The sequence below is a fragment of the Malassezia pachydermatis genome (genome assembly GCF_001278385.1).
Source record: "Malassezia pachydermatis strain CBS 1879 chromosome Unknown scaffold1, whole genome shotgun sequence".
NCBI lineage: Eukaryota > Fungi > Basidiomycota > Malasseziomycetes > Malasseziales > Malasseziaceae > Malassezia > Malassezia pachydermatis.
The window spans coordinates 101,551-126,254 of NW_017253138.1; the positions used below are offsets into that span (position 1 = coordinate 101,551).

Genomic DNA, 24,704 nt, shown 5'->3' on the forward strand with positions numbered 1-24,704 from the left:
CTGGGAAAAACTGGGACAAACAGTGTGATAGTTGTCGAAAGTATAATTGACTAATACCTCTTTGACAAATTCATTCATCTCCCCTTGTTTTCTACACTACCTTTATAAACCCGCTTAATTTGCGCTTTTTCTCTTGTCACCATGCGACATGAAACAGCCGAGGCAAATACCTCTGCGGGCTCATCAGAGATAAATGATGTTTTATATTCGCCCGACAGTAAGGATGCCCATGACTACGCTGCTTCTGTTGCATCGGAGGCGTCTTCGGAAAATACTCAGGAGGCAGAAAAAGACAATGATGAAGCAACTGAGAAGAAAGGACCCGCCAAAAAGAACCAAGTCAAGGGAAAAGGCACAGGGAAGCGTGCTAGGACACTGCTTACTTTGGAACAGAGCCGTGTTCTTCACGAACTACTCCAGCAGACGTGTTTTCCGTCTACTCAAGTCCGAGAGGCCGTGGCAGCCAAGCTGGGTCTCTCACCTAGAAAGGTCCAGGTTTTCTTCCAGAACAAGCGGCAGAAGCAAAGAAAACGGGCCAGCATGAACAACTCGCAACGAACCACGCCAACACCTCAACAGGTACCTATCCCACGCTACCACCCGCCTTCTCTTACAGCTATGGAATCGGCGCCACAAGAATCAGAGAAGACCACAAACTCAGTATACTCGGATATGCCGGCTTCGAGGAAGGCTCCCTACATTGAATCAACAGTGTATTCGCCAAACAATACGAATGAAACTGTTGTCTCCAAACCATACTATCCTCAGGAGTACAGTGCACATCCCCTCCCTTGGACGGGTCGAGTGGCAGAGAAACGACGACCATGGCCATTATATCGTCATCATCACCATCCCTATGCAAGCGAATATGCTCGCCGGCGTGTTGAACACCGGCCATCATTTTTTTCGCGTGCTTTTGAGGCACATAATTCTTCATCGTCTTATTCGCCTGCATCTTCCTATCACCACATCTATGCAAACAGGAAACACCCTGTATCAACTGAAAGCATGGGTACCCTGCCGCCCATTGCATCTAACATTCGCTCAAGTCAATCAAAGCTTCCAGGAATTGACGAATTAATCTCCAAAGCGCAGGCTTAAATCACGATTACTATTATGTCTGCCTGACGGTTGTACAAATGCAGGGCAGCATCAAGGAAACATATAAGATTGTCGTAAAACTCAACTTGGTGCTGCAAGTTCGCTGGTCTCACTTTATGTCATGATATCATAAATATGTGTACGTTTCAAGAGTCAACATATATACGATATATATATAGCAATAAACGATGATGTTGAAGAATAGCTTTAGTTCGGCTTGACAGGGATGTGCTTCTTAAAGTCGTAGAGAGAGCCGGTCTTCGCAATATGGTGCTGCACCGTATCACCGCCCTCGCGGAATTCACTCTTCGGAGAGCCCTTTGTCACGTAACCATCAGAGACAGCTTCTTGACCAGTAGCCAAGTCCAGCCCATGAACAGTACGGTGGTGGAGCTCTGAAGCCGCAATAGGCTGGTAGAAGGGAACCTCATGGCCACTGTAGTAAATACGAGCAAAGCTAAAGCGACCGTGCTGCTTCACTTGACCAGGTACATCTTTGTTCTTTGACGTTATGTTCTGGTAGCCGGCCTTCGAGAAGCTCGCTCCACCAACTTTTTCAGCCACAATCTCACCACCCAGCCAGTTACAATTGTAGTCCGCATCACCAGCATAAAGCGTCACAGTAATGCCACGCTTAACTAGTTCCCTCAGCTTGGAAATGGAGCCACGACGACGAGCATCATCACCAGTCTTTGAGAATGACTTCCAGATAAGATCAGACGATTCCGTGTAGTTCTGGAAGGCACCGATGGCTTTCAGGACATGCGCCTCATTTAGATACGACGCATACCTCGAGTAAGGGAAGCGATCAGGGTCAACCTGGCGGATGTCATACTCATCGCGGTGGGCGTGGCGAGTCAAGAACTGCTCCACAGATGAAGCACAAAAGCCATCAGCCTTGCGACAGACACTGGCGCTGTTGGTACGATAACAGTCCTCAATTAGATCAAGACACATGCCATGTCCAAAGACTTGCGTGTAGAGATCTTCACCCTTCTCCTTGCTAAAGGGTTTGAGGTCATAGGTATTTCCGGGGCTCACAGTAAAGTTGTAGAAAGCCATGTACTGAACCTTTGGGTCATACCAACCATTGCCAATCATAACAGACTTCAAGTTCAGAAGAATAGCGCCTTCCACATTCTTATCATTTTGTTCCAAGAAGTAGGTTGCAAAGGTAGGGGCATAATGACCACCGTATGACTCCGTAGCAATAGTGATAGGGGCGTTCTCAAGTTCGGGGAACGCACCCAAAAAGCCTTGAACGGTTTTCCACATCGCCGGCGCAGCTTGGCTGGTGGACTTCGGTGCCTTTGTCTTGCTAGGCAACGACAATGTCGCACACGTTTCGAAGAAATGAGTATCGTCAGGACACTTGTTATCCTCAAGTTCCTTTACAACAATACCCCTAGTATCCATGATAACAGGCCCAACTTCCGAGTACGAGAATCCAGTAGTGACAGGTTGATCAACAATGAGCAGGTTAGACTCCGAATTCCAGGCATATTCATTGTTATACAAGGTCCCATTCGGATATATGCCACAAGGACCCACTTCTTGGAACAAGCCAATCATGGAAGAAGAGCCGGGCCCACCATTAAACCAAACAGTAAGAGGAGCATTCTTGGGATCCTTGCGTGACTCAAAGTACCAGAAGAAAATATGTTCATCTTTTTCTGTATCGACATAGCCAGAGTAGCTCTTCACCCCTTCCGTTGTTTCACAGATACCAGCAGGCACTTCCTTATAACGGACAGTGGTACCCGCATGACCAGACACTTTCTTCAAGTCAGTAGGTGGCTTTACGAATTGCGCTGACACAGCAGTAATGCTAGTAGCCAGTGCTACAATGGAGTATAACAACATATTGAAGAGGGGGCAGTTTCAACAACTACCTTATCTGCTGGGCTCAAATACCTTTTAGAAGGGCTCTTAGTCACGAGATGTGCTGCGCGGTGATGAACATTTATCACCTCACCCAGTGAACCTAGCAATCAGCAGCAACCTTTCCGGTGGTAAATTAAGATGACTAATGTGTGTCAAACTGCGGAGCAAAACCAATCGACCAGCGCCATAAACTCTGACACCTAACCGAAATGGGAAGTGTGTCATTAGTTCGGTTACCCTGCTTCGATCGGTACCAGATATAGGTCCCGAAAGGTGCTTGCGTTGATATAGCCCAGGGATAGGGAAACGTGGCGCGTTGTGACCGTAAGTCTAGATAACAATAGGAAAGGAAAGTGTCTCAATGCGAGGGACCTTCGTAGAGCTGTAAAAAATTAACTTGATAGTATGAGTGTACGACAGGGTACTTAGATGGTACTACGAATGCAGCAACAAAGCACAAATTATGTGATATGATGAAAAAACTAACGAGCTTGCTTTCCCTGTGAGGAGACAGGAGCATGCTTTTCGTAGTCATAGATGGTGCCAGAAGGCAGCACGTGGTACTGCATGGTGGCATTACCTTCACGGAAGGTGCTTGTAGGCGTTCCCTTCGTCGCATAGTCTTCACTCACTTTCGTCTTACCCGTAGCAATATCCATACCATTCAAAGCGCGGTGATGAATAGCATACGCAGCTTCAGGCTGGTACCACGGCACTTCATGGCCACTGTAATACACACGGGCATACGCAAACGAGCCAGCCTGCTTCACTTGACCTGGCGTATCAACGCCATCCACCTCCATATTCACATAGCCGGCCCTCACAAAGTCTGATCCACCTACTTTGTTAGCAATGACCTCATTGCCAATCCAATTGCAAATGTAGTCCGAGTCGCCGGCATGCATAATCACAGGCACTTTGCTTTCCAGAAGGTGGCTGATATATGGCATGGTAGACCGACCCCAGTCACCAGCATCCCAAAATGTATTAGAAATCAAATCCGAGCCCTCCAAATAGCTCTGGTATGCGCCAATGGCCTCCAGTACATGAGGTTCATTCAGGTATTTAACGTAGCGTTCGTATGGGAAAGGATCAGGCAAAAGCTCTCGCACATCGTAGTAATCACGATTCAATGTATCCCAAACTTCTTCCACGTTAGCAGCGCAAAATTTCTCCGCTTTGCGACAAGCGGAATCAGTGTTCTCTTTCTCACACTTATCAACAAGAGTTGTACAGTTGCCTTTACCATACATGCTGTTGAATAGAAGAGTAGATGTACTTTCATTGTATGGCTTGTAGTCGTACGTGTTTCCTGGCGAAACAGTGAAGTTGTAGTACGACGCATATTGAATTTTAGGATCAATCCAGCCATTCCCAATAACAACCGACGTGAGATTCAGCTTGATCGCATTAGAAATCTCCTTCGCATCCTGGTCCAGGATATACGATCCGAACACAGGTGCATAATGTCCACCGTATGACTCGGTACGCAAGTGAAGTGTGGTGTTCGCATAGTCAGGGAAAGCACCAAAAAACCCTTGGAGGATTTTCCAAACTGTAGGAGCGGCACCTGAAGTAGAAGAAGGCACACTCTTCGCTGAAGGCATGGAGAGCGTCATACATGTTTCATGCTCACCGAGATTCGAAGGGCACTCATCACCATCAACTTTTTTCATAGTAAGATTTTTTGAATCATAAATGACGTTGGCGAGGTCCTTGTAGGAAAAACCAGTCGTTACAGGCTGATCAATCACCAAAAGATTCGAGTCTTTGTTCCAAGCATATTCATTTTTGTACAAGGTGCCATTGGGGTACATGCGGCAAGGACCCACTTCTTGGAACAGACCGATCATCGACGACGATCCAGGACCGCCGTTGAACCAAACGGAAAGAGGGGCGTTCTTAGGGTCTTTGTGCGATTCAAAGAACCAAAAGAACATGTGGTCATTATCTCCCGTATCAACGTATCCAGAATAGCTCTTTACCCCCTCGGTGGTTTCGCAAATACCGGAAGGCACTTCCTTGTACCTAACATTTGTACCAGCATAACTGCTCACGTTCTTGAGGTCCGTAGGCGGTTTCACAAATCCTGCCGACACAAGGGCAGCGCAGCTCGCTAGAACCACAGTAGACTGGAGCCACATTGCTAAAAGAGGGAGAGCTGACCTACAACCATCCCCATACGGCCTTTTATATTTTTGGTTCACCTTGATAAGACCTCCTATTTACCCCGGCATGAGTATATGTATATCACATGCACTGCATCTGTCCAACTTGCTATGAAAAATAAATGAAGATTAGCTAATCTGATCGTGAACAATGGGAAGCCACCATATCGTATGGTTTTTTTGTTCGTCCAAAAAGGGAAGTATGTACGCTTTGGCCGCTATGTAGTGTCAAAGGGCAATATGCAGGGTCACGGACAGTAGGAAGATGAAAATAGGACACCCCACGTAACGTAAGATTGTGAAGAGACACAACAGATAGATTGTCCTGCTGTCTACCTACATGTCATAGAATATTTTATAGCCTCGCACGGCAGTGAGCAAAAGAAATGCATCATAGAGGGTCGAAGCGATAGGTCGTGCGGTCTCTCCCCCAACGCAATCACCTGGAAGTGGAGGTTCCACACTGTCTCTGCGCCACGATGCCATCCTATCAGATGTTGTGGTCTCGCAGCCTGCTGACGCGGTTAGGAACAAGAGCGTACAGTACAGGGAAACTTGCCTCCGATGCTTTTACCAAGGAGGCTGCAGGCAGCCGTGCGGATCGTCTTGCGAAGGCCACGCGTTTTTTGGCCGCGTTAGAACCAGCCGACCGGTATGCCGTCTCCTCTATGATCCGAGTCGATCATGCTGGGGAAATTGCAGCGAATACAATCTATGAAGCACAAGCAGATGTGTTTGGGTTTCAAGGAAAGAAAGCGACAAAAGAATTGATCCTAGATATGTGGGACAATGAGCGCAAGCACCTGCTGGCCACGTCCAATATGCTGGATGAATACAAAACGCGTCCTTCCGCGCTCGTGCCCCTGTGGTCTCTAGCGGGTCGTGTACTGGGTGGCGTGACAGCAGTGCTGGGTGAAAAGAGTGCTATGGCTTGTACGGAGGCCGTAGAAACGGTGATCGGAGAGCACTATGATGAGTACGTATGCGTATAGCTAACTAACGTCAGCCAACTATTGCATTTGAAGCAGATCGGCGAGAAACTGGCGCAACAATATACGGGTAAGGAGGCTGAGGAGATCAAGGAATCCATTGCGCTCCTCCGCGATGTACTTATTGAATTTCGTGATGACGAATTGGAGCATTTGGATACAGCTGTTGAGCATGACTCGCAACAGGCACCTGCCCACGCATTGTTGTCCGCTGTGGTCGAGTATGGGTGCAAGGGTGCTATTGAAATTGCAAAACGCGTTTAAAGGGAAATATATATATATATATATATGAACTTCACACCAATCCACCACCTCGTGACCAAACTCGTGCGATGAGACGTGTGCCATTGTCTTGCTTAGGACCCGTGCCTTCAGGTAGAATGCGATAGAGGCACTTTTCGGACGATGGCATGTACCTATCGAGCACAAACGAGGTAAGAGGTGATGGCGCCTCGGCCATGCAAGTGGTAGCGATAGAAGGTCGTGCCAGCGCGTGGACAGCCACCTCACCATCACAGTCAGCTGCCCGCCCGCTAGGCAACTCATTGATGGCGACCCATAGATCGGCAGTTTGAAGAAGGTATCTGAAGAGACGTTCATCTCCTTGGTCTAGAGTTCCATTGGGGCTCACGACAGCGCATGCATCAGAGTGTTGGAGTGTAGCCAGGGCAGCGGAACGAAGGCCACATGTTTGACGCAGTGCACGAAGCCATTGGACTATGTGCGAGTGGGATTCTGCCACAGACCCAGGAATACACCATTGAAGGACAGACAAATCATCAACGATAACAAGTGTCTGAGCAATCTCGTGCGCGATGCCCGTCTCGGGAATGGCCCGGCGCAGCTGTGAGAGCAATGCAGGAAGGAAGGAAGGCTCGTTCATGTAGGCATGGGCATCCAGATACGAAAATTTGTGTGAAGAAGAAAGGTTCACACCCTGCCGGTCAGAATATAGAAAACGTACAGCTTTGCGCGCAATATGCGCCAAGTGTGTGAGACCGTTAGCGCTGGCACATAGCCATACCACCGAAGCACCGCGTTGCAGCGCCGTCAATGCATAATGCAAAAGCACAAATTGGCCAGAGGCATCCATCGTATCAGAAATATGAATATGCGCGTCAGAAGGCGGCATGCTGTCGCCCTGACCCGCCACAAATGCCAGCATCGAGTCGAGTTCGGGCATGTTGCAGGGATGGAGCGTCGGAGGCCACACTAAAAGACAGGGGAAAAATCCTCTTGACACTTCCTCCACACGTCGATGAACAACGACGCTGCGAATCCTAAGCGGCGCTTCACACGCGCTGAGGCAGCGTCAGCAACGGCGGTGAGCGGTGGGATTCCTGCCGAGGTGCTGGAAGACCCGCTGCTGAATGCGGCTATCGATAGCTTGCTACCGAGCAACTACAATTTTGAAATCCACAAGACAGTGCATCAGGTGCGCAAGTATGGCGCCACCTGTGTCGCACTGCAAATGCCGGAAGGCCTAACAATGTGGGCCACAGCCATTGCAGACATCCTGGAACGGTACGTTCTTTTCCTTTGGCTTACAGTACAGATTTACAGGTGCTACCTCGGTGATTATGGGCGATGTGACATACGGCGCATGCTGCGTCGATGACTATACGGCCATGGCGCTAGGCTGTGATATGCTAGTTCATTACGGCCACAGCTGCCTTGGTACGTGATGAAAGCACTGACCACAGTACCTGTCGACCAAACCATGATTCGTACCTTGTATGTGTTTGTCGAGATCCATGTGGATACCGAGCATTTGATCAATACCATACGTTTGAATTTGCCCAGCATCCAAGGGCTATTCCAACGATCGGTATTGACAGCACCGGACCACCGCAGTGCAAACGCCGCGGTTGAGGTTGAAGTAGCCCCTGACGACACACCCAAACCTACACACTTGGCCTTGGTCGGCACAATTCAGTTTGTGGCTGCCATCCAGGCGATCCGCGAGTCGCTGACCACCGACAGGGGGGACGAGACTCGACTGGCCATTGCGGCGTCGAACGAAGCCAGCGAAACTCAAGCGCTTCCAGCTTCAGCATCAGGTGCTTACACCATCACAGTCCCACAAATCAAGCCACTAAGCCCAGGCGAAATTCTAGGGTGTACTTCGCCTACACTCCCCAGCGATGTTGATGCTGTTCTGTATGTGGGTGATGGTCGTTTCCATCTAGAGTCGATTATGATCGCAAATCCGGACGTACCTGCCTTTCGGTATGATCCGTACACGAAACGACTCCAGCGTGAATTGTATGATCATGCGTCGATGCGCCGGCTGCGTAAAAAAGCCATTGGCGAAGCGCAAGCGACATTGCAGCAAGGCGCTACGGCAGCAGCATCGTGGGGTTTGGTGCTGGGCACGTTGGGTCGTCAAGGCAGCACCCAAGTCCTCGAGTATCTCGGCACTACACTGCGTGAGCGTGACGCAAATATACCCCAAGTACCTATTTTGCTCTCGGAGCTCTCACCGCAGAAAGCGCAATTGTTCGGCCCGCATTTGTCGGTGTTGGTCCAAACCAGTTGTCCGCGTTTATCGATTGATTGGGGCTCTGCGTTCCCGAAACCGCTGCTGAGCCCGTACGAGGCAGCTGCAGCTATGGGCCGCGCCCCATTGTGGACAGATGCCTCGGAGGATCTGGGTATGATTCGTTTCCCCGGCGCGCGACACGACACGGACCAAACAGAACGCACAGACTACCCTATGGACTTCTATGCGAATGCCTCTTTAGGCCCATGGACGCCACGTCATGGTCTGGGCGTCGTCAAGAAAGGTGGACGCAACCGCGCCTTGTTACAATCGCTGGGCGTCCTGAAAAAGACGAGCACATAGTGGATCCTACATTTATTTTTTTTTTTTTTCGGTGTTAGGAAGAGGGCGTGTGGACCATGCGCGTAGCCGCGCGATGCGATTGGCTCCATGTTGTCAGGCACCTACTAGGCGTACGTACGTGGCCCGACCTCGCCCCATCATCGCATTCGTCCCCAGCGGTGTTAACGGAGTGACCATGATGACCATGGCGACAATGTTGGCAGTCCGCTCGATGGCACGTACGACGAACGCATCCCAGGTGTTGGGTCGTGTGGCGCGTATGAGCACATCGGCGCAGTGCTTGGCGATCAAGGAGTTTACCATGCCAGCAATGAGCCCTACCATGGAGCACGGCAACCTAGGCCAGTGGAAAGTGAAAGAAGGTGAAGCGTTCTCGCAGGGTGATGTGCTGGTGGAAGTTGAGACCGACAAGGCCATGATGGACGTGGAAGCGCAAGACGATGGTATTCTGGCCAAGATTTTCCAGCCGTCGGGTTCGAAGGATGTGCCAGTGAACCAAGTGATAGCGATGTTGGCCGAAGAGGGTGATGATCTTTCCAACTTGCCCGATGCCTCCGAGTTCCAGTCCAAGAAGCCCAAGGAAGAGCCGAAGGAGGCGCCCAAGGAAGAGCCGAAGGAGGCGCCCAAGGAGGCGCCCAAGGAGGCTCCCAAGAAAGACACCGCCTCTGCCGACAAGGTCCACACGCCTGTGCACCTCAGCAAGCCAGCGCCGCCATCGGTGATCCGGCTGCTCCATGAGAACGGCATTGAGGACCCAGAGTCGAAGATCAAGGGCACGGGTTTGCACGGTATGCTGACGAAAGGCGACGTGATGGCGTACCTCGGCACATCGAAGAGCCCTTACGGCACAGCGAGCCCGCATCATACGACCATGTCAGACCTCTCTGGCGCGTCGGCCAAGAAGGACGACGGCAAGGCTGCTCCGCCGCCGGCTGCCAAGGTATGTACAAAGACCACTACAGCACTAACAATACCACAGCCGCTTACTGGTGACGAGCAGCGCACATTGATCCTGGAAGGTTTGGCTGCGATGACAGCGCCGCACCCCGCGCCTACCCCTGCAGTGGACTTTGACGAGATGATGAAGTCGTACCTGCCAGCGGGCACGCCGCCACCTACATCGGCTCGCCCCACGGCGTCTGATGCGCTTGCGTCGCTGTACAAGAACCTGCTGTAACTTTTTTTTCACGCTTGTTTGGCATGCGAGGTAGGGGGCGGTGGCACGTCATAGAGGGTTGTATAGTCTGTCCCAGAGTACTGGCCAGCCGTCCAAAAGTCGAGACAGTTCGCCACGCATCCGCGATGGAAGGGATTGGACGAAGGCGGTGCAGGACGAGACGATTGGCTCCTGGTATACAAGTCAAGGCCGATCAATGCCAGCAACGACCAGCCCGACTGCTGCATCGCATTCCACAATCCCTTGCGTTGCGGGGCTCGCCCATGAATCAAGCGCTGAATCTCAGCAGGGGAATGTCCTTGCGCTTGCAGTGCCGCGACTTTAAGCTTGATAAAGCCGGATTGAGGCTGCATGCCTGCATCAGGATGGCCGCCCATAAACCCATGCTTCTTGACATTGCTACGTTCAAACGTCGTCATTTGGTAGCCAATAAAGATAAGTTGGCCGACGGTGAGGATAGCCAGCCATAGCTGCGTGATGACCACCCACACCGACGAGTAGAACAGAATGCCATTGTATGCCACAGCGGCGCATGCCACAGGGACCGGGCATCGCTGCTGCGCGATGAGCGACAAGGGCACATGGTGGTAGAAGTACAAAAATACGCGCACGAGATAGATGGAAATACCGCTCTGCGCAGCGATCAACATGAGCAGAAACACGCGGTGATTGCCGACGCCGACACAGTTCGCGATCCATGGGCAGTGGTGATCATGCCGCGCGACACACATCTTGCAAATGGGGCAATGCTTGGAACGCAATGGTCGTCGGGCTAAGCATGTCGCACAGAAAAAGAGGCTATGCAGCTCGCCACGCGCTGTGAGTGCCTGGATGGTACGTGCCCGCTCCTCTTTGGACGCTGGGACGGCACACTGGCCTGGCGACGTATGTACACAGACGAGAAGCGAGGTTGTGACTACCACCACATGCACCCAAAGCAGCGGCGTCCATAGGCGAGACGGCAGGCCGGGGCCCACAAACACGGCAAGCATCCATGCAATGTACGCCAGGGTGAGCGTCAGCAGAGATAGGAAGTAGGGTGTCGCATGCAGCGCCTGGCTGCTCTGTGCCTCGAGAATCCCTCGAGCCACAAGGATATGGGTCCCAAGAATGCCCAGCACAAACGTGCAGGGCGCCAGGTACCATGGCATAAGACTGGTCACGTAGAAGTTGACGCCATACAGCAAGAATGGCACAAGAAAAACCAGCGTATGCACTACAGGCTTCGTCAGATAGCGGTGCAATGGTGAGCCATCGGGCTGCAGACCTAGACTGGCCATCGCGCGGGTAAAGGCATGGCCATGCTGGAGCTCGAGCGCGAGACCATGCGGCGTCTTGCCCTTATGCTCCTCCATGGTTAGCGAGCTGCCTGCCTGCACAAGCCGCTTAATACAGAGCCAGTTGCCATGCACGACAGCCCAGTGCAGCGGCGTAAGTCCATCCATATCTACTACATCGACAGCAGCACCATGCTTCAGAAGCACGTCAACAGACAAAGCATCGCCTTGAAAGGCAGCCCACATGAGCGAGGTGTGCCCTTGCGGATCGCGTGCATCTAGGGAGGCATCTGCGTGGAAAGCAGGGCATTGCAGTAAGAAAATCACAGCCATAACCATACTGCTGTGCGTCGCCAGATGCAACGCATGGAACCCTTGGCCGTCCAACCTAAGTGGATCAGCGCCATGGGCGAGAAGAAGAGAGAGAACCTGTGTATGCCCTCGCCGTGCCGCCCAATGCAGCGGCGTAGCTTGTAGTTGACCACCTTGGCAGTGCACGTCCGCGCCGCGCTCTAACAACCATTCACAGCACGCGACATGTGCATTGATGGCCGCCCAGTGCAGCGGCGTCACACCGTCTGCATCGCGCAGATTCACATCCACACCTGCGTCCAGCAGCGCTTCCAGCGCAGGCACATCACCGCGCTGCGCACACGTATGCACATCGTCGCTGTCGTCTGCCATGGTGGAGGCCGACAGAGTACCATGCGAAACGACAGACGACGCGAGGATGAAGCGTCTCCACATCCCTCACCCCTACTTGACATTCCTATAAATGTGCAGGCCACGGCGCACGATCCGCATCGTCCGATCCATCGACAACACGGCAGATCTCGTTGATCATTCGGATGGCCCATTCAGCGCCAGCCTCGCTTGTGAGGAACTCCAAACCACGTTGTGACGGACCCTCGATCTGCTCAATGCTGGGCCGTGCGCGAAGCAAGCCATAAATGTGACTGACGACTTGCGGCGCGACACCGCCTTGAGCATGCAGCGAGGCAATGGCGACCAAGCTCATGCGTAGCCGATTTACCTCCCAGCTCGGCTCCGACGTGCCGAGGAACATGGGCGGCGGCGCAAACAAAGGCCCGTACTCGCACTGCAAAATGTACGGCGTGAGATCCGGGTGAGAGTGGGCCATAACGCCACGTAGCTTTTGCGATTGCTTCGCATATATATCATCAAATAGATCAGAGCCAGCTTGGACGACCTTGGCCCATTGCTGCGGTTGGATATCCCGGCGTGCCTCGGTCGGCATCGCCTCGGCCAAGGCCTCATCTGCGTCAACCATAGCACGCAGCGCAGCAAGGTTGTTGATCGTTTTCGGTGTACCGATTAAGCCAAGGCACTTCAAGCCGGCTTCGCGCATCAAGCAGGCACGGTCCACACGCTCTGCAAGAGGACGAAGCTCGCCTTGGTCTTGCATCACATACGCATGCATCGCCTTGAGACTCCCAGGCGAGTTGAGCGCAAACATGGTAGCCGTAGACAAGGTAAGCCACTCGCCCCACCCCACGCCATGGGCTTTCGAATCAGTGGCGAGACGGTCAAACAGCTCCCGCAGCAAAGGCGCGCGTGGCGGATCACGCGGTAGCCCACCCAGACCGGCAGGCACCATCACAGAAGAGGACGTAGATGAAACACGCGCCGCATACTTGGGCGCGTTCAAGAGCGTGCGCAGAGAGGCAGGCAGCGGCATGAACGTCCACGAAGCAAGCCAGCAAGCCAGCGAACGAACGAGCAAGCGGTAGGGCCACCCCCTCTCGAAGGCGCCGAGCCTTCGTATCACGTGATACTTAGAGGCCACCTCGTCGTCGTCGTCGAAACGCTCTCTGTCTTCGTACGCTCGTCGCCGTTATGACGCTCCCTCGTTTCGCGAGTGTGCGCCACGTCCGGCTCCTTGCGCCACCCAAGGTCGTGCCGAGAGTGTATGTGGATACACCGCGCACCCCTTCACTGCTCTCGCAGGCAGCGTCCTCGTCATGCACACGCTTCAAGCCCACGACGATGCGCGTGTCTTCTCCCCTGCTTGCCATGGCCCGCCAGGCCCTTGCTACCCGCCCTATACCTGTGTATACACCCCTAGGTGGCGTGCGATTCACAACGTATGGCTCCGAATACCAGCCATCGCAGCGCAAACGCAAGCGCAAACATGGTTTCCTTGCACGCCTGCGCTCGCGAACCGGTAAAAAAGTGCTGGTACGACGACGTGCGAAAGGAAAAGCACGCGTTTCACACTAATGTACATGGCTGAGCCGCCTTGGCGCTTTGCGCCATCTTCACCAGGCCAACGCGGCCGTTCATAGGGGTTCGCCCAAGTGCCACGTGCTATAGAAAATTTCAGGGACGACCGTCGTTCATCTGTACCACTTGCATACACTAGACCGACTACCATGCCCAAATCGGCCGGTCAAGAGCTTATCCCTTTCCTAGCGGATTTCAATCCGCAGGTGCGGCAGCTAGCTATGTCGCACGTCGTTTCATTCAGTGCGAAGGGCAGTGCAGAGCGACACCTTTTCACAGACACACTGCTGGACGATGATGGCAAGCCACTCCAGCGCCCCGATGGCGAGCCACTGGACGTCATCGACCAAATCAAGCGTCTTTGCCGTGACCAGCCTGTATGTATTCATGTCTATGTCCCCTTACGAACCTCTAGCTTACGGTGCACGATGCGTTCAGTGCGCTGATCAACCTGTGCGACAATGCGGCGATGGCGCAGCGTATTGGCGACGCCGAGTTCCTGGCATTCTTGGTATCGTACATTGGTGATTCTGTCTCCTTGTTGGCTGATCTGGCGTGCATGCTCCTTTCGAACCTGACGAAATTTGACGCCATCAGTGCTCGTCTGTTGGAATTGGAGGTGGAAGACCGTCCGTTTTACTCGTTCTTATCGCCCTTGGATCTGCAAATGTCTCTCAACGGTATGGATGCAGACCCATCGGAACCCGACTATGAAGAGAAGAAGAAAAAGGCCGAAGAAGCAACCAAGCGTATCGCTGACTCTATGCATGCCGACGCGAAAGCCAAATTGCCAGCGTTGGTCAAATTGCTGCGTGCCTTTGAAGAGGGTGCGACAGTGGAATCGAGCTCAGCGAGTGGTGCAAATATGCGCAACCGCATTGAAGCCTCGAAGAAAGACACTGCGTCTGATCAGCCTGTGCAAATTGGCGCTGATGGCCGTCCTCAAGTGAAGCGACGGGCCAACTGCAACTTCCTAGCGAGTGTGTTTGCGAATGTCACTGTTCTGGCAAAGGGCCGTGAGTTTTTTGTGACGTCCATGGAGGGGGCCGACGCTCATGTCGCCGATGCTTACCCCATTGGCCGAATTATGGTATACACGGAGCATGCGGATCTCATTCGACGTGGCGGTGTGATTAGTGCGCTGAAGAACATTCTCTTCCTCAAGACATCGCACAAGCTGTTACTGGCGCCGCCGCCTTCAGAGCCGCATGAGGACCGTCCAGCGCTGGATATTTTACCGTACATCCTCATGCCACTCATTGACGGCAAAGAGCTGGCGAAAGTCGACTTGGAAGACCAAGAATCGCTGCCAGAGGCGTGTCAGTTAGTGGACGAAGACAAGCCACGGGAGAAAGACAGCGCCTTGCGTCTCATGTTGATCGAGTCTCTGTTGCTTTTGTGTACGTCGCACTATGGTCGTGAATGTCTGCGGAAGCGTGGCGCGTACATTGTCGTGCGTGAAGCACACTTGGCCGAGCCGAAAGAACAAATTACTGAAGCGATTGTTCGTCTCGTTAACTTGCTACAGCGTGAAGAGTCAGAGTCGTCCAAGAACGATACAGAGCCGATGGATGTGCAAGTGCCTGACGCTGACGAGCAAGGCGACGAAGCGGACGACGACCTGGTCGTAGAAGAATTGTAGACACAAAATCGGACCAAATTGGGGTTCCTTTCTAAGGAACCTCCACCCGCTCTTTGCAGGTACACGTCTTTTTTCATCGTCGAGATCACTGTGCTACATGTCGGGTGAGAGGCAGATGAGCACGCCTGCGTGGCTCATGGACTTCACATCCAACGCAGCGGAAACGTTTGTAACGGCGTACTATGCTGCGTCCGACTCGCCCCAGCGTGCACAGCTTCTGCCATCACTGTACCTCCCCAACTCGTCCATTTCATGGAATGGCAACCCCATTAGCGGCACTGCGCATTATGCACAGTGGCTCGATGCCCAGCCTGGCTCACAACATGAAATTCAATCGTTTGATTGTCACCCACTTGGGCCCTACAATGCCCATGGTACGTATGCCCACCTATCTACTCTGTCTGCTGCCCACTGGGGTTTGGCGTGAGCCCAGATTTGTCTGCCTACATCTGCGCTCGCACCCCTAGGGCTAGAGCCAAGAACCAAACTCTGGTGGCTTTTGCAAGGACTCACCGTGCTAGAGTCTTGCGCTACGGACGAGTAGTATGCCAAGCCGACATTCTTACTAACTACACAGAACAAAACGAGGCGCCTTCCCTCTTGCTTACCGTGTCGGGCACCGTAGCGCACTATACGCCCGAATCCCTGCTCACCAAGCCAGGGAATGCGCCCAAATCCGCCTCGGCTACAGGCTCGTCCAAGAAAAAGTTTGATGCGGATGCCCCGCTGGAATCCCATCCTCGTGTTTTTTCGCAGACCTTTGTCTTGATCAACGGCGCTGGCACCAATACAGAGGGCGGTGTGCCGTTCGTATGGACGCCACCCAAGTCGACGAAAAACAAGAACCAACCGCAAACGGATGCGCGCACGGTCGCCAAGTACTTTGTGCAGGCGGACAGCTTCCGTTTCGTTGGTTGAGAAAATCCCCCTACTGTAGACCTTTCTATGTATGTATGTACTTTAAGACGGTGGCACAGATCCATACGTAGGATCTTTCTTCACAACAAGACGTGTACGTTCCGAGCTGTCGGCAGGAGCAGGCACGACTTCTGCCTCGACGCGACGTGGCGTTGTGCGTTCGATGGCCGGCACATCCACAGGCACTTCCACGGTGGGGTTCTCGTACGCCGCCTCGGGTGTGTGCCGGCGATGTGTATGGCACACAATTAAGAAGCCATTGTGTAAGAGACTGGGCACGACCAACGCCAATGTACGAATGGTCATGGAGACACACAGGATCACAGTCAGGGCAAAGGGACGTGAATTAGGCCCAATGACTGGCATCTTGTGGAACTTGAGCACAGCTGCATCAAGGAACATAGACGCGGCATACACGGCCACGTCCGAGGTCATTCCTACCCATACGGCCAAGCCAATACCGAGGACGATCTCGACGATGATGGAAATCACCAGTCCTTCCGCGAGAGCAGCACGGCCATTGCTGCGATCCCAACCCCACCAGAGCATCAGTTGGTCCCAAATGAGGACCTGCCCTGCAATCATCGCCATCAGTGCATTGGGCACATGGACCAACAGCGTCTCAAATGGATGCAGCCAGTGCATGGGGAACTTACGCTGCAAGATGATGCCGTTAACGCCGGCCATCAGTGTGATCGCCAAGAGCACGAAAAAGCCGAGGCCCATAGACACATACGTGTCCATCACACGAAGGAAGAGCCAGATGGCTAGCAAATAGTTCTGGAACGCTAGACGCGAGCCCACACCCTGCACAATACAGTGCTGTGAATGCAAGTTGCGCGAGATCAGCGCAAAGACACAAAAGCCCGTCTCAAAGAGCATGAGCACGACAAAGTAAGCTAACATCATCCGCGGCGCCATTGTAAAGTATGTAGGCTGGCTGCGGAAGACATAGTGAATGGACGGGACAATCAGGGCTGTAATCAGAGCTGTGGTGATACAACACAACAAGCTCACGGGCGTATTCATGCGCAGGAAATTGAGTGACGAACGTTGACGTGAAGTCAGTGGCTCATAGGCATCATCTTCAGCATCGCGTGCCTGGACGGCAGCTTCCTGGCGGGCTGGCACATCGTTGGCCGCCGTGGCCGGGACGTCAATCCTCATCTATGGTGGCGTCAATCCTGCCCGGGCATTTCATCCAGGGTCCACCTACTGCGCGCACGCCAGCCGCCAGCCGCCGCTGCCGCCTCCACTCAGCGGGCCCTCTCCATGCGGGGGCCCAGCAGCGGCGGCGGCGGCGGGTCGGCTGCTCAGCTGACTAAAACGGCGGTGCGTGCGCACGTTCGCGTCCCCTTCTCGCTCACGTTCCCACTCCAGTGCTCACACACCATGGCTGCCCCCTCGTCGTCGTCGCACGATCCGGCTTCGAAGGGATCTGTGGAGCAGGAACGTCCAGATTTCAGCCGATCTACTACGCGCACGTCGCTAACCGAAGATTTGGAGGAACATCCTCTGCCAGATCAGCAAAAAGCAAAGTTGGTGGAGCGGTACCTGGCTAGGGGCGATGATAAGGGTGACGAACAGGAAGTACCCAGCGAGAACCCTTCTCTCATTTCCACACCAGGCACACGTAGCTCCATTGCTGTGGATGATGAATACCAGGCTCCGCATCATCTTCCCGGCGGCGCTATCACCGAAGACCTGTACCGATGGGCGCACCAAAAGCGTCCGAAGCAGCGCCGCTCTGAGAGTATGCATCTCCCCAATACAAATGGTATCAATGCACCCATCGATATCGATGTGCTGAAGCAGCCTGGTGGATTTCGCCGTTCGTACGTCCTGATCCAGGCGGCCGAGCAGGGCAAGCCGCCCCCTCGTGCTCTGAAGAGCTTTGTCGAGTTTCTCATGTGTACGTATGCCTTTGTTTCTCACCTCAGTGTACGGTCATTTTGCAGGCGAGGAACTGGATGAAGACGAGCTGTACGACGAAGAAGAAGACATCGAGACAGCTGGCGATGCGATCCCTGGCGCTTCCTCTGTGCGTCCTGGCCAAGGCAATCTTGAGACCTCGCACTTGGTCCAAGGGCGATCTGTCCACGGCTCTATTCCCTCCTTCCGTGGCCACCGTAAGCATGAGCATAAGGGTGATGCTACCGTGACAGATGCTGTGCTCATGCTACTCAAGTCGTTCGTGGGCACAGGTATTCTTTTCCTTGGCAAGGCCTTCTTCAACGGTGGCTTGCTCTTTTCGACTACGGTCATGTGTATCATTGCAGCTATTTCTCTGTGGTCTTTCCTTTTGCTGGTGCAAGTGAATCAAAAACTGCATCTTGGCTTCGGTGACTTGGGCGGTGCGCTGTATGGCCCGTATATGCGCACGGCCATTCTCACTTCGATTGTCGTTTCGCAACTGGGTTTCGTATCGGCCTACACTGTGTTTGTTGCTGAGAACATGCAATCGTTTGTACTCTCTGTCACACAGTGTCGTACGGAGGTCTCCAAAGGCGCTCTGATCTTCTTCCAGTGCCTCATCTTCTTGCCTCTGAGCCTTGTGCGCCGTATCGCAAAACTCTCCTCGACTGCCCTCATTGCCGATGTGTTTATTCTGGCTGGTATTGTGTACTTGTTCTACTACGAGATCGGTACTCTGCTGGAATCAGGCTTGGCGGACGTTCACATGTTCAACAAATCCAACTACCCCCTACTGATCGGTACGGCTGTGTTTACGTTTGAAGGCGTGGGTCTGGTGATTCCGATCACGGAAAGCATGAAGGAGCCGAAAAAGTTCCCTGCCACGTTGACCAGCGTCATGTTTGGTGTCGCGATCCTTTTTGCATCTGCTGGTGCTCTGTCGTACATGGCCTTTGGCAGTGATACACAAACTGTGGTGATTACGAACCTGCCCGGCAACTCGCGCTTCGTCCAGGCCATTCAAGCGTTGTACTCTGCAGCCATTCTGCTCTCGATGCCTTTGCAGCTCTTCCCCGCCTTGACCATTTTGGAATTGGGTCTGTTCAAGCGCAGCGGCAAATACGATTTCCGGACCAAGATGCGCAAGAACTTTTTCCGATTTGGCACAGTGATTGTGGCCATGCTCACGGCGTGGGTCGGTGCCAATGACCTAGACAAGTTTGTGAGTCTTGTTGGGTCTGTGGCTTGTGTGCCGCTGTGCTTCGTGTATCCGCCCCTTCTCCACTACCGCGGCTGCGCTACGACACGACGGGCCAAAATCACGGACATGCTGGTCTTTGCATTTGGTGTCTTTTGTGTTCTCTTTGCAGGCAGTCAGACGGTGCACTCGATCCTGTCAGGCTCCAATCCACCCAAGAAACCTGTATGTATTCCACCGGGTGGCTCTATGTAAGCAAACTAGCAGCTGATCGATGTAGATCATCGACCCATTCACGTTATGTAGAAAATGATTTTTTATTGCCCCTTCATACAAATGCTCTTCTACTGTACTTAACTATCATAAAGAATGTACAACGAGACCTTGCGACCACAGGCATCTGCGAGCACGAACACTCATCATCCCCATTGCCGCACCCAGCCCCATCGTCCCACTCCCAGACATGCCGGGAAAGTATGAATCTCCGGATCCTTTACGACCTCACACAATCATCGAAAGACGCCCATCGCTGAACGCCTGGCTCTACTGAAGAGGTGCTTTTATAGAAACCGGGGTCTATTGCCTTAGGCAATTAAGCGTTAAAGAAAAAACCGTCGCCCTCGCTGCCTGTCTATTCTTTCTGTCTCACGTGGTTTGCCAAGCGCACGTGTCTAGGACAAAATCGCGCGATTTGTCACCTCCGAAGCCACGCGACTTTTGGCTTCTGTGAACGCATAAAAATTCATAGGCACCAGTAATTTTTACTTCTCAACCCATCTTGCTATGGACTCGTGGTTGCAGTCGTTCAATAGTACGGTTGAGGCCATCACTGGCCACCCAACGCCTGCGTCGGTTCTCTATGCCGGTCTGGATACCAGCAAGCTTTCGTACCTGGAGCAGCTCTGGGTGAAGTGGTACGAGTACTGGGGTAACCCTGTTATTGCCACAGGTGTGATGAGTTTCGTGTTGCACGAAATTGTCTACTTTGGTCGCTCGATTCCCTGGATCATCATTGACTCTATGCCTTCGATGCGCAAGTACAAGCTGCAGCCCAAGTATGTACCATCGGCTGCCGATCAGTGGCGGTGCACCAAGCTTGTGCTCCTCAGTCACTTTACTGTTGAGCTCCCGCAGATCTGGAGTTTCCACCCGATTTGCGAGTACTTTGGTCTGACAACGCATGCTGTTCCCTTCCCGAGCGTGTACAAGATGGCTTGGCAAATCGCTTTGTTCTTTGTGATGGAGGACTTTTACCACTACGTTGTCCACCGTCTTATGCACTATGGCCCGCTCTACAAGCACATCCACAAGATTCACCACGAGTACAGCGCTCCTTTTGGTCTCGCTGCTGAGTACGCCCACCCACTCGAGGTCCTCATTTTGGGTCTGGGTACCATTGGCTCGCCGTTCTTGCTGTGCTTCTTCACGCGTGACCTGCACATCGTTACTGTGTATATCTGGGTGGTTCTGCGTCTGTTCCAGGCTGTGGATGCGCACTCGGGCTACGATTTCCCAATTAGCTTGCACAACTGGCTGCCGTTCTGGGCTGGTGCGGACCACCACGACTACCACCATATGGCCTTCCTTGGCTGCTACTCGACCAGCTTCCGCTGGTGGGACCATTTGCTTGGCACGGACCGTGGCTACCAGCGCACGCGTGCTAAGCAAAAGGCCGTGAAGCTGCGTCAGCAGGCTGATGAACTGGACAAGTATGCTGCTTCGTTGAAGGCACAGTAAGCTAGCTTATCTTGTGGTCACATGTGCCTACCATTATTTTTGCTTTAAGCCATAGTACTTGTATAAACTGGACCCTACGTACTTTCTTTTCTCAGCATGTCGGTGTGCCCTGATTTGGATGGTAGATCGTTCCTGCCACGTCGGCCGGCCTGCGCCGCGTGTGGAGGCCGTGACCTCCCCCGCCCCTTGGCACGGCGGCCAAAGGCCTGTGCACAGCTTGGCCCTGTGCCTTACGCGGACGATTATGTCTACGATTGTCCATTCGTTGCGGGATTACCGTACGCCGACCAAAGCCCAGCAATTCGCACAGGCGTTCGGACTCCCTGATGATGAGGCTCCGTACGTCGATGCCGCTGGGAATCGCGCTGAAATTCTCTCTGCGATTCTATCACTGTCAACGCCCGATATGGACGGCGCCCAAGAAGATCTGGTGTTTGCCGGTCGTCTCACGTTGACGCCCTCATTCCTGTGCTTTGCAAGTCAAGGTGACCGGGGTCGTGGATGCCGTATTGCTATTCCGCTCTCTACCGTGCGTCGTGTTGAGCGATTGAATACACGGGATGTTGTTTTCGCTCTGGGCATCACGGTATGGCATGGTACTCATATGGTATGTAACATGCGTCTTACGCATTTAGATTTTCCAACTGAACGCGCTACGTCCCTCCTGTGAGGGCTTTTGCAATGCCATGCGGGTGCGCTTACGTGCCCATCTCGGGGAAATGAAGCAGCTTCAACCTTTTCTCGACTCATGCTACAGTGAATTCTTGCTCAAGCAGAGCCAAGACGATGTGCAAGAGAAAGGCAAAGGCAAAGAAGGCACAGAGGCGGACGCTTCTGAGGCGCTCAAGCCCTACCAAATGGGCCTCGGAGCTACGTTTGGGTTCCCCGGCGATCCCAAGAAGCTTAAGGAGAAAAGCAAGATGCGACTGTGGAAAGAGTACTTGCGTTTACACGGACGCAACATTACACTGCTTCGCTACCCCCAATTTACAAAGCTCGTGCAAGTTGGCCTGCCTAATATGCTTCGCGGTGAGATCTGGGAAGTCTCAAGCGGCTCCATTTTCCAGCGTATGGCGCACCCAGGTCTCTATGAGTCCCTCCTCCGTGATCATGAAGGGAAGACCAATTTGAGTACGGAAGAAATCGAGAAAGATCTGAATCGTTCTTTGCCGGAATATGCGGCCTACCAATCGCCGGAAGGGATCGAGACGCTGCGACGCGTGTTGGTCGCCTACAGCTGGAAGAACCGCGAGCTTGGCTACTGCCAAGCCATGAATATCGTTGTGGCTGCACTTTTGATTTATATGTCAGAGGAGCAGTGTTTCTGGGTTCTGGACACGCTCTGTGATCGGCTGTTGCCTGGCTACTACACACAGTCCATGGCAGGTACGTTGCTGGACCAAAAGGTGTTTGAGAACCTGGTGCAGCAAACGATGCCTGTGCTACATGAGCATTTTGTGAAGAATGACATGCAACTGAGCATCGTCACCCTGCCTTGGCTCCTGTCGTTGTACATCAACAGCATGCCGATGGTCTTTGCATTCCGTATTATCGACTGCTTTATGGCATTTGGTGCTCAAGTGCTTTTCCAGGTGGGTTTGGCCATCCTAAAGATCAACGGCGAAGCCATTCTCAGCGTGACAGACGATGGCACCATGATTGGCCTACTGCGCAACTATTTCCGCTCGCTCGGCGATAGCGCATACCCCGAAAGCATGGACGAACGTCGGCGACAGATCACCAAGTTCCAGCAGCTGCTAGTCATTGCGTTCCGTGAATTTAGCGTAGTCACTAACGACACGATCGACCATGAGCGCAAACGATTCCGTCAACAGATTGTGCAGGAAATCGAGGCTTTCGCACGTCGCTCTGCTATTCGGAATTTGCATTTCCATGGCCGCTTTACCAAGCCTCAACTGATCTTGATTTACGATCATGTTGTGGAGTCTATTTACCGCGCACGGCATGCCCCTGAATCGCTCACGCAGGGCGAGCACAAAGTACTAAGCGCCGCGGACCCAACACAGGATCTCAAGGAAATGCGTGTCAACTTTACCACGTTCCGACTCTTCCTCAGCGAGATCGCCACGTGGGCACGCGATGAGTACATTGTTAGCAATGGATTCCAGGAGCGAATTGAGCGTCGCGTGCCTGATCAGACGCTGGCTCGCCGGATCTTTGACTATTGGGACAAGGACAAGTGCGGCTCATTGACTCTGCAGGACATCGTCACCGGCCTGGATGAGATCATGTTCCTTGATGGTGATATGGCTGGTGCTACGGCATGGTTCTTCCGCCTTCATGCCAACGGCAAAGAAAAATTGTCGAAGAACGATATCCTGGCTCTATCAGAGTCGCTCTTGTTTAGTATGTACTTGGGGTTTGTTACTAACTATCACAGTGTTCCGTAATGAACCAGGGGACGAGCACCTCGGCAGCATCTCCACCTTGATTAGTCGAGCCTTTGAGATGGCTGGCACTTCCGACGCTTAGTCTCGTTGATAGCCTTCCATGATCTGCCGCATAATGCCTGCACCCACGACCTCACGGAGCTGCTCTGTAGGATCGGCACCTGTCTCGTCCGCGTTCCGCATAATCTCCTCGACACGTTGCATGAGCTCGTCCACTTGCTCATCCGAAACGCCCTCTGCGTCCGACTCTGGCACCTCTGTCAACCGTGCTTCCAAGGCGGCATTCTCAGTCTCCTCGTCCTCGTCCTCCTCCCCTGTGCGCAGCAGCAACTCGGCGCGAGAAGGAAGAGTGGCCCCTGTCACGCTGGCCAGGTAGCGCGCCACATCCTCCAAATCGTTGACCAGCGCATTCTCCGCTGCCGTTAAGCCGGCATGATTCTTATGCTTCGCATTGGCACCCAGCTCCTCCACGAGGAATTTGGCTGTCTCTTCCTTGTCACAGAAGAAGAGCGGCGTATCGCCTTCATCATCTTCTACTTCAATGGCTTCCGGTGGCTGGTTTTTGTACTCCGTTAAAAAGCGCCTGTTGTCAGTCATTTCTATACACATACAGTAGATCATGATGGCCATACGACGCAGCTGCGTGCAAGGGCGTATACTCCGCTGCATCTTTGGACGTGGGCGTGACATCTAATCGGTATAAATAAGAATTCTCACATACCAGCGTGATCTAGCAAAAACTTGACACGGTCCAAATCACCGTCACTTGCGGCGATCCATACATTGGGTCCATTCGCAATGCGCTCCGAGATCTCCTCTTTGCTGAGCGCAGGTACAGGCATCCTATAGCCAAGTCCAGGCGGTCCAAGCGTTGCGCGCACTGCTTGCTGCTTTTCCAGGGGCACGTGACGGAGTGTGCGCGTTGGTGAGTGACGCTGCCGTCCAACGCACAGGTGTCGCTTGTCTCCTCCGCGTTATGGGAAAGCGGAAGAAGTCTTCGCGTACACCTGGCGCCGGGCGTAAAAAGGTACCCCCTCTTGGTACGTGAAATGGGTTACTGACGAAACCTAGACACCGTATTTACCTGTCTCTTCTGCCATCACGAGAAGGCCGTGACTTGCAAAATGTAGGCACTACAAACGACACTCACTCCTACCAGCGATGACAAAGCACGGATCGGATATCTCAGCTGTAAGATT

General features: G+C 53.1%; 16 protein-coding genes across 16 annotated transcripts; 9 read left to right on the forward strand and 7 right to left on the reverse strand.

Annotated features, from left to right (window-relative positions):
* Positions 1-1,308: 1,308 nt before the first annotated feature.
* On the reverse strand, positions 1,309-2,964 carry Malapachy_2994 (carboxypeptidase 2; the record flags this gene model as incomplete). The annotated part of the gene is made up of 1 exon (XM_018137475.1): positions 1,309-2,964. One exon carries the CDS (start codon positions 2,962-2,964, stop codon positions 1,309-1,311), a length of 1,656 nt encoding a protein of 551 aa, XP_017994148.1.
* Positions 2,965-3,467: 503 nt separating this feature from the next.
* On the reverse strand, positions 3,468-5,129 carry Malapachy_2993 (carboxypeptidase 2; the record flags this gene model as incomplete). Its single annotated transcript, XM_018137474.1, has 1 exon — positions 3,468-5,129. One exon carries the CDS (start codon positions 5,127-5,129, stop codon positions 3,468-3,470), a length of 1,662 nt encoding a protein of 553 aa, XP_017994153.1.
* A 518-nt stretch (positions 5,130-5,647) lies between these two features.
* Positions 5,648-6,406, forward strand: Malapachy_2955 (coq7 protein; the record flags this gene model as incomplete). Its single annotated transcript, XM_018137438.1, has 2 exons — positions 5,648-6,129; positions 6,160-6,406. 2 exons carry the CDS (start codon positions 5,648-5,650, stop codon positions 6,404-6,406), a joined length of 729 nt encoding a protein of 242 aa, XP_017993918.1.
* A 31-nt stretch (positions 6,407-6,437) lies between these two features.
* Malapachy_3002 (hypothetical protein) lies at positions 6,438-7,325 on the reverse strand (the record flags this gene model as incomplete). Its single annotated transcript, XM_018137483.1, has 2 exons — positions 6,438-7,079; positions 7,107-7,325. The coding sequence occupies 2 exons, from the start codon at positions 7,323-7,325 to the stop codon at positions 6,438-6,440; spliced, it is 861 nt and encodes a 286-aa protein (XP_017994183.1).
* Positions 7,326-7,400: 75 nt separating this feature from the next.
* Malapachy_2960 (diphthamide synthesis protein) lies at positions 7,401-8,987 on the forward strand (the record flags this gene model as incomplete). The annotated part of the gene is made up of 3 exons (XM_018137443.1): positions 7,401-7,666; positions 7,698-7,819; positions 7,846-8,987. The coding sequence occupies 3 exons, from the start codon at positions 7,401-7,403 to the stop codon at positions 8,985-8,987; spliced, it is 1,530 nt and encodes a 509-aa protein (XP_017993965.1).
* A 211-nt stretch (positions 8,988-9,198) lies between these two features.
* Malapachy_2966 (pyruvate dehydrogenase x component) lies at positions 9,199-10,164 on the forward strand (the record flags this gene model as incomplete). The annotated part of the gene is made up of 2 exons (XM_018137448.1): positions 9,199-9,927; positions 9,967-10,164. 2 exons carry the CDS (start codon positions 9,199-9,201, stop codon positions 10,162-10,164), a joined length of 927 nt encoding a protein of 308 aa, XP_017993963.1.
* A 48-nt stretch (positions 10,165-10,212) lies between these two features.
* Malapachy_2981 (palmitoyltransferase akr1) lies at positions 10,213-12,125 on the reverse strand (the record flags this gene model as incomplete). The annotated part of the gene is made up of 2 exons (XM_018137463.1): positions 10,213-10,231; positions 10,345-12,125. 2 exons carry the CDS (start codon positions 12,123-12,125, stop codon positions 10,213-10,215), a joined length of 1,800 nt encoding a protein of 599 aa, XP_017994083.1.
* Positions 12,126-12,210: 85 nt separating this feature from the next.
* Positions 12,211-13,140, reverse strand: Malapachy_3001 (hypothetical protein; the record flags this gene model as incomplete). Its single annotated transcript, XM_018137482.1, has 1 exon — positions 12,211-13,140. One exon carries the CDS (start codon positions 13,138-13,140, stop codon positions 12,211-12,213), a length of 930 nt encoding a protein of 309 aa, XP_017994182.1.
* Positions 13,141-13,298: 158 nt separating this feature from the next.
* Positions 13,299-13,682, forward strand: Malapachy_2967 (50s ribosomal protein l34; the record flags this gene model as incomplete). The annotated part of the gene is made up of 1 exon (XM_018137449.1): positions 13,299-13,682. The coding sequence occupies one exon, from the start codon at positions 13,299-13,301 to the stop codon at positions 13,680-13,682; it is 384 nt and encodes a 127-aa protein (XP_017993964.1).
* Positions 13,683-13,834: 152 nt separating this feature from the next.
* Malapachy_2959 (hypothetical protein) lies at positions 13,835-15,327 on the forward strand (the record flags this gene model as incomplete). The annotated part of the gene is made up of 2 exons (XM_018137442.1): positions 13,835-14,074; positions 14,101-15,327. 2 exons carry the CDS (start codon positions 13,835-13,837, stop codon positions 15,325-15,327), a joined length of 1,467 nt encoding a protein of 488 aa, XP_017993922.1.
* A 97-nt stretch (positions 15,328-15,424) lies between these two features.
* On the forward strand, positions 15,425-16,245 carry Malapachy_2985 (ntf2-like protein; the record flags this gene model as incomplete). Its single annotated transcript, XM_018137467.1, has 2 exons — positions 15,425-15,701; positions 15,905-16,245. 2 exons carry the CDS (start codon positions 15,425-15,427, stop codon positions 16,243-16,245), a joined length of 618 nt encoding a protein of 205 aa, XP_017994079.1.
* Positions 16,246-16,287: 42 nt separating this feature from the next.
* On the reverse strand, positions 16,288-17,412 carry Malapachy_2999 (hypothetical protein; the record flags this gene model as incomplete). Its single annotated transcript, XM_018137480.1, has 1 exon — positions 16,288-17,412. The coding sequence occupies one exon, from the start codon at positions 17,410-17,412 to the stop codon at positions 16,288-16,290; it is 1,125 nt and encodes a 374-aa protein (XP_017994155.1).
* Positions 17,413-17,517: 105 nt separating this feature from the next.
* Positions 17,518-19,612, forward strand: Malapachy_2953 (amino acid transporter; the record flags this gene model as incomplete). The annotated part of the gene is made up of 2 exons (XM_018137436.1): positions 17,518-18,157; positions 18,186-19,612. 2 exons carry the CDS (start codon positions 17,518-17,520, stop codon positions 19,610-19,612), a joined length of 2,067 nt encoding a protein of 688 aa, XP_017993916.1.
* A 528-nt stretch (positions 19,613-20,140) lies between these two features.
* Malapachy_2964 (erg25-c-4 methyl sterol oxidase) lies at positions 20,141-21,094 on the forward strand (the record flags this gene model as incomplete). The annotated part of the gene is made up of 1 exon (XM_018137447.1): positions 20,141-21,094. One exon carries the CDS (start codon positions 20,141-20,143, stop codon positions 21,092-21,094), a length of 954 nt encoding a protein of 317 aa, XP_017993962.1.
* A 244-nt stretch (positions 21,095-21,338) lies between these two features.
* Malapachy_2958 (tbc-domain-containing protein) lies at positions 21,339-23,587 on the forward strand (the record flags this gene model as incomplete). Its single annotated transcript, XM_018137441.1, has 3 exons — positions 21,339-21,701; positions 21,730-23,461; positions 23,496-23,587. The coding sequence occupies 3 exons, from the start codon at positions 21,339-21,341 to the stop codon at positions 23,585-23,587; spliced, it is 2,187 nt and encodes a 728-aa protein (XP_017993923.1).
* Positions 23,584-24,347, reverse strand: Malapachy_2977 (hypothetical protein; the record flags this gene model as incomplete). The annotated part of the gene is made up of 3 exons (XM_018137459.1): positions 23,584-24,088; positions 24,117-24,195; positions 24,227-24,347. 3 exons carry the CDS (start codon positions 24,345-24,347, stop codon positions 23,584-23,586), a joined length of 705 nt encoding a protein of 234 aa, XP_017994009.1.
* Between the last annotated feature and the right edge of the window lie 357 nt (positions 24,348-24,704).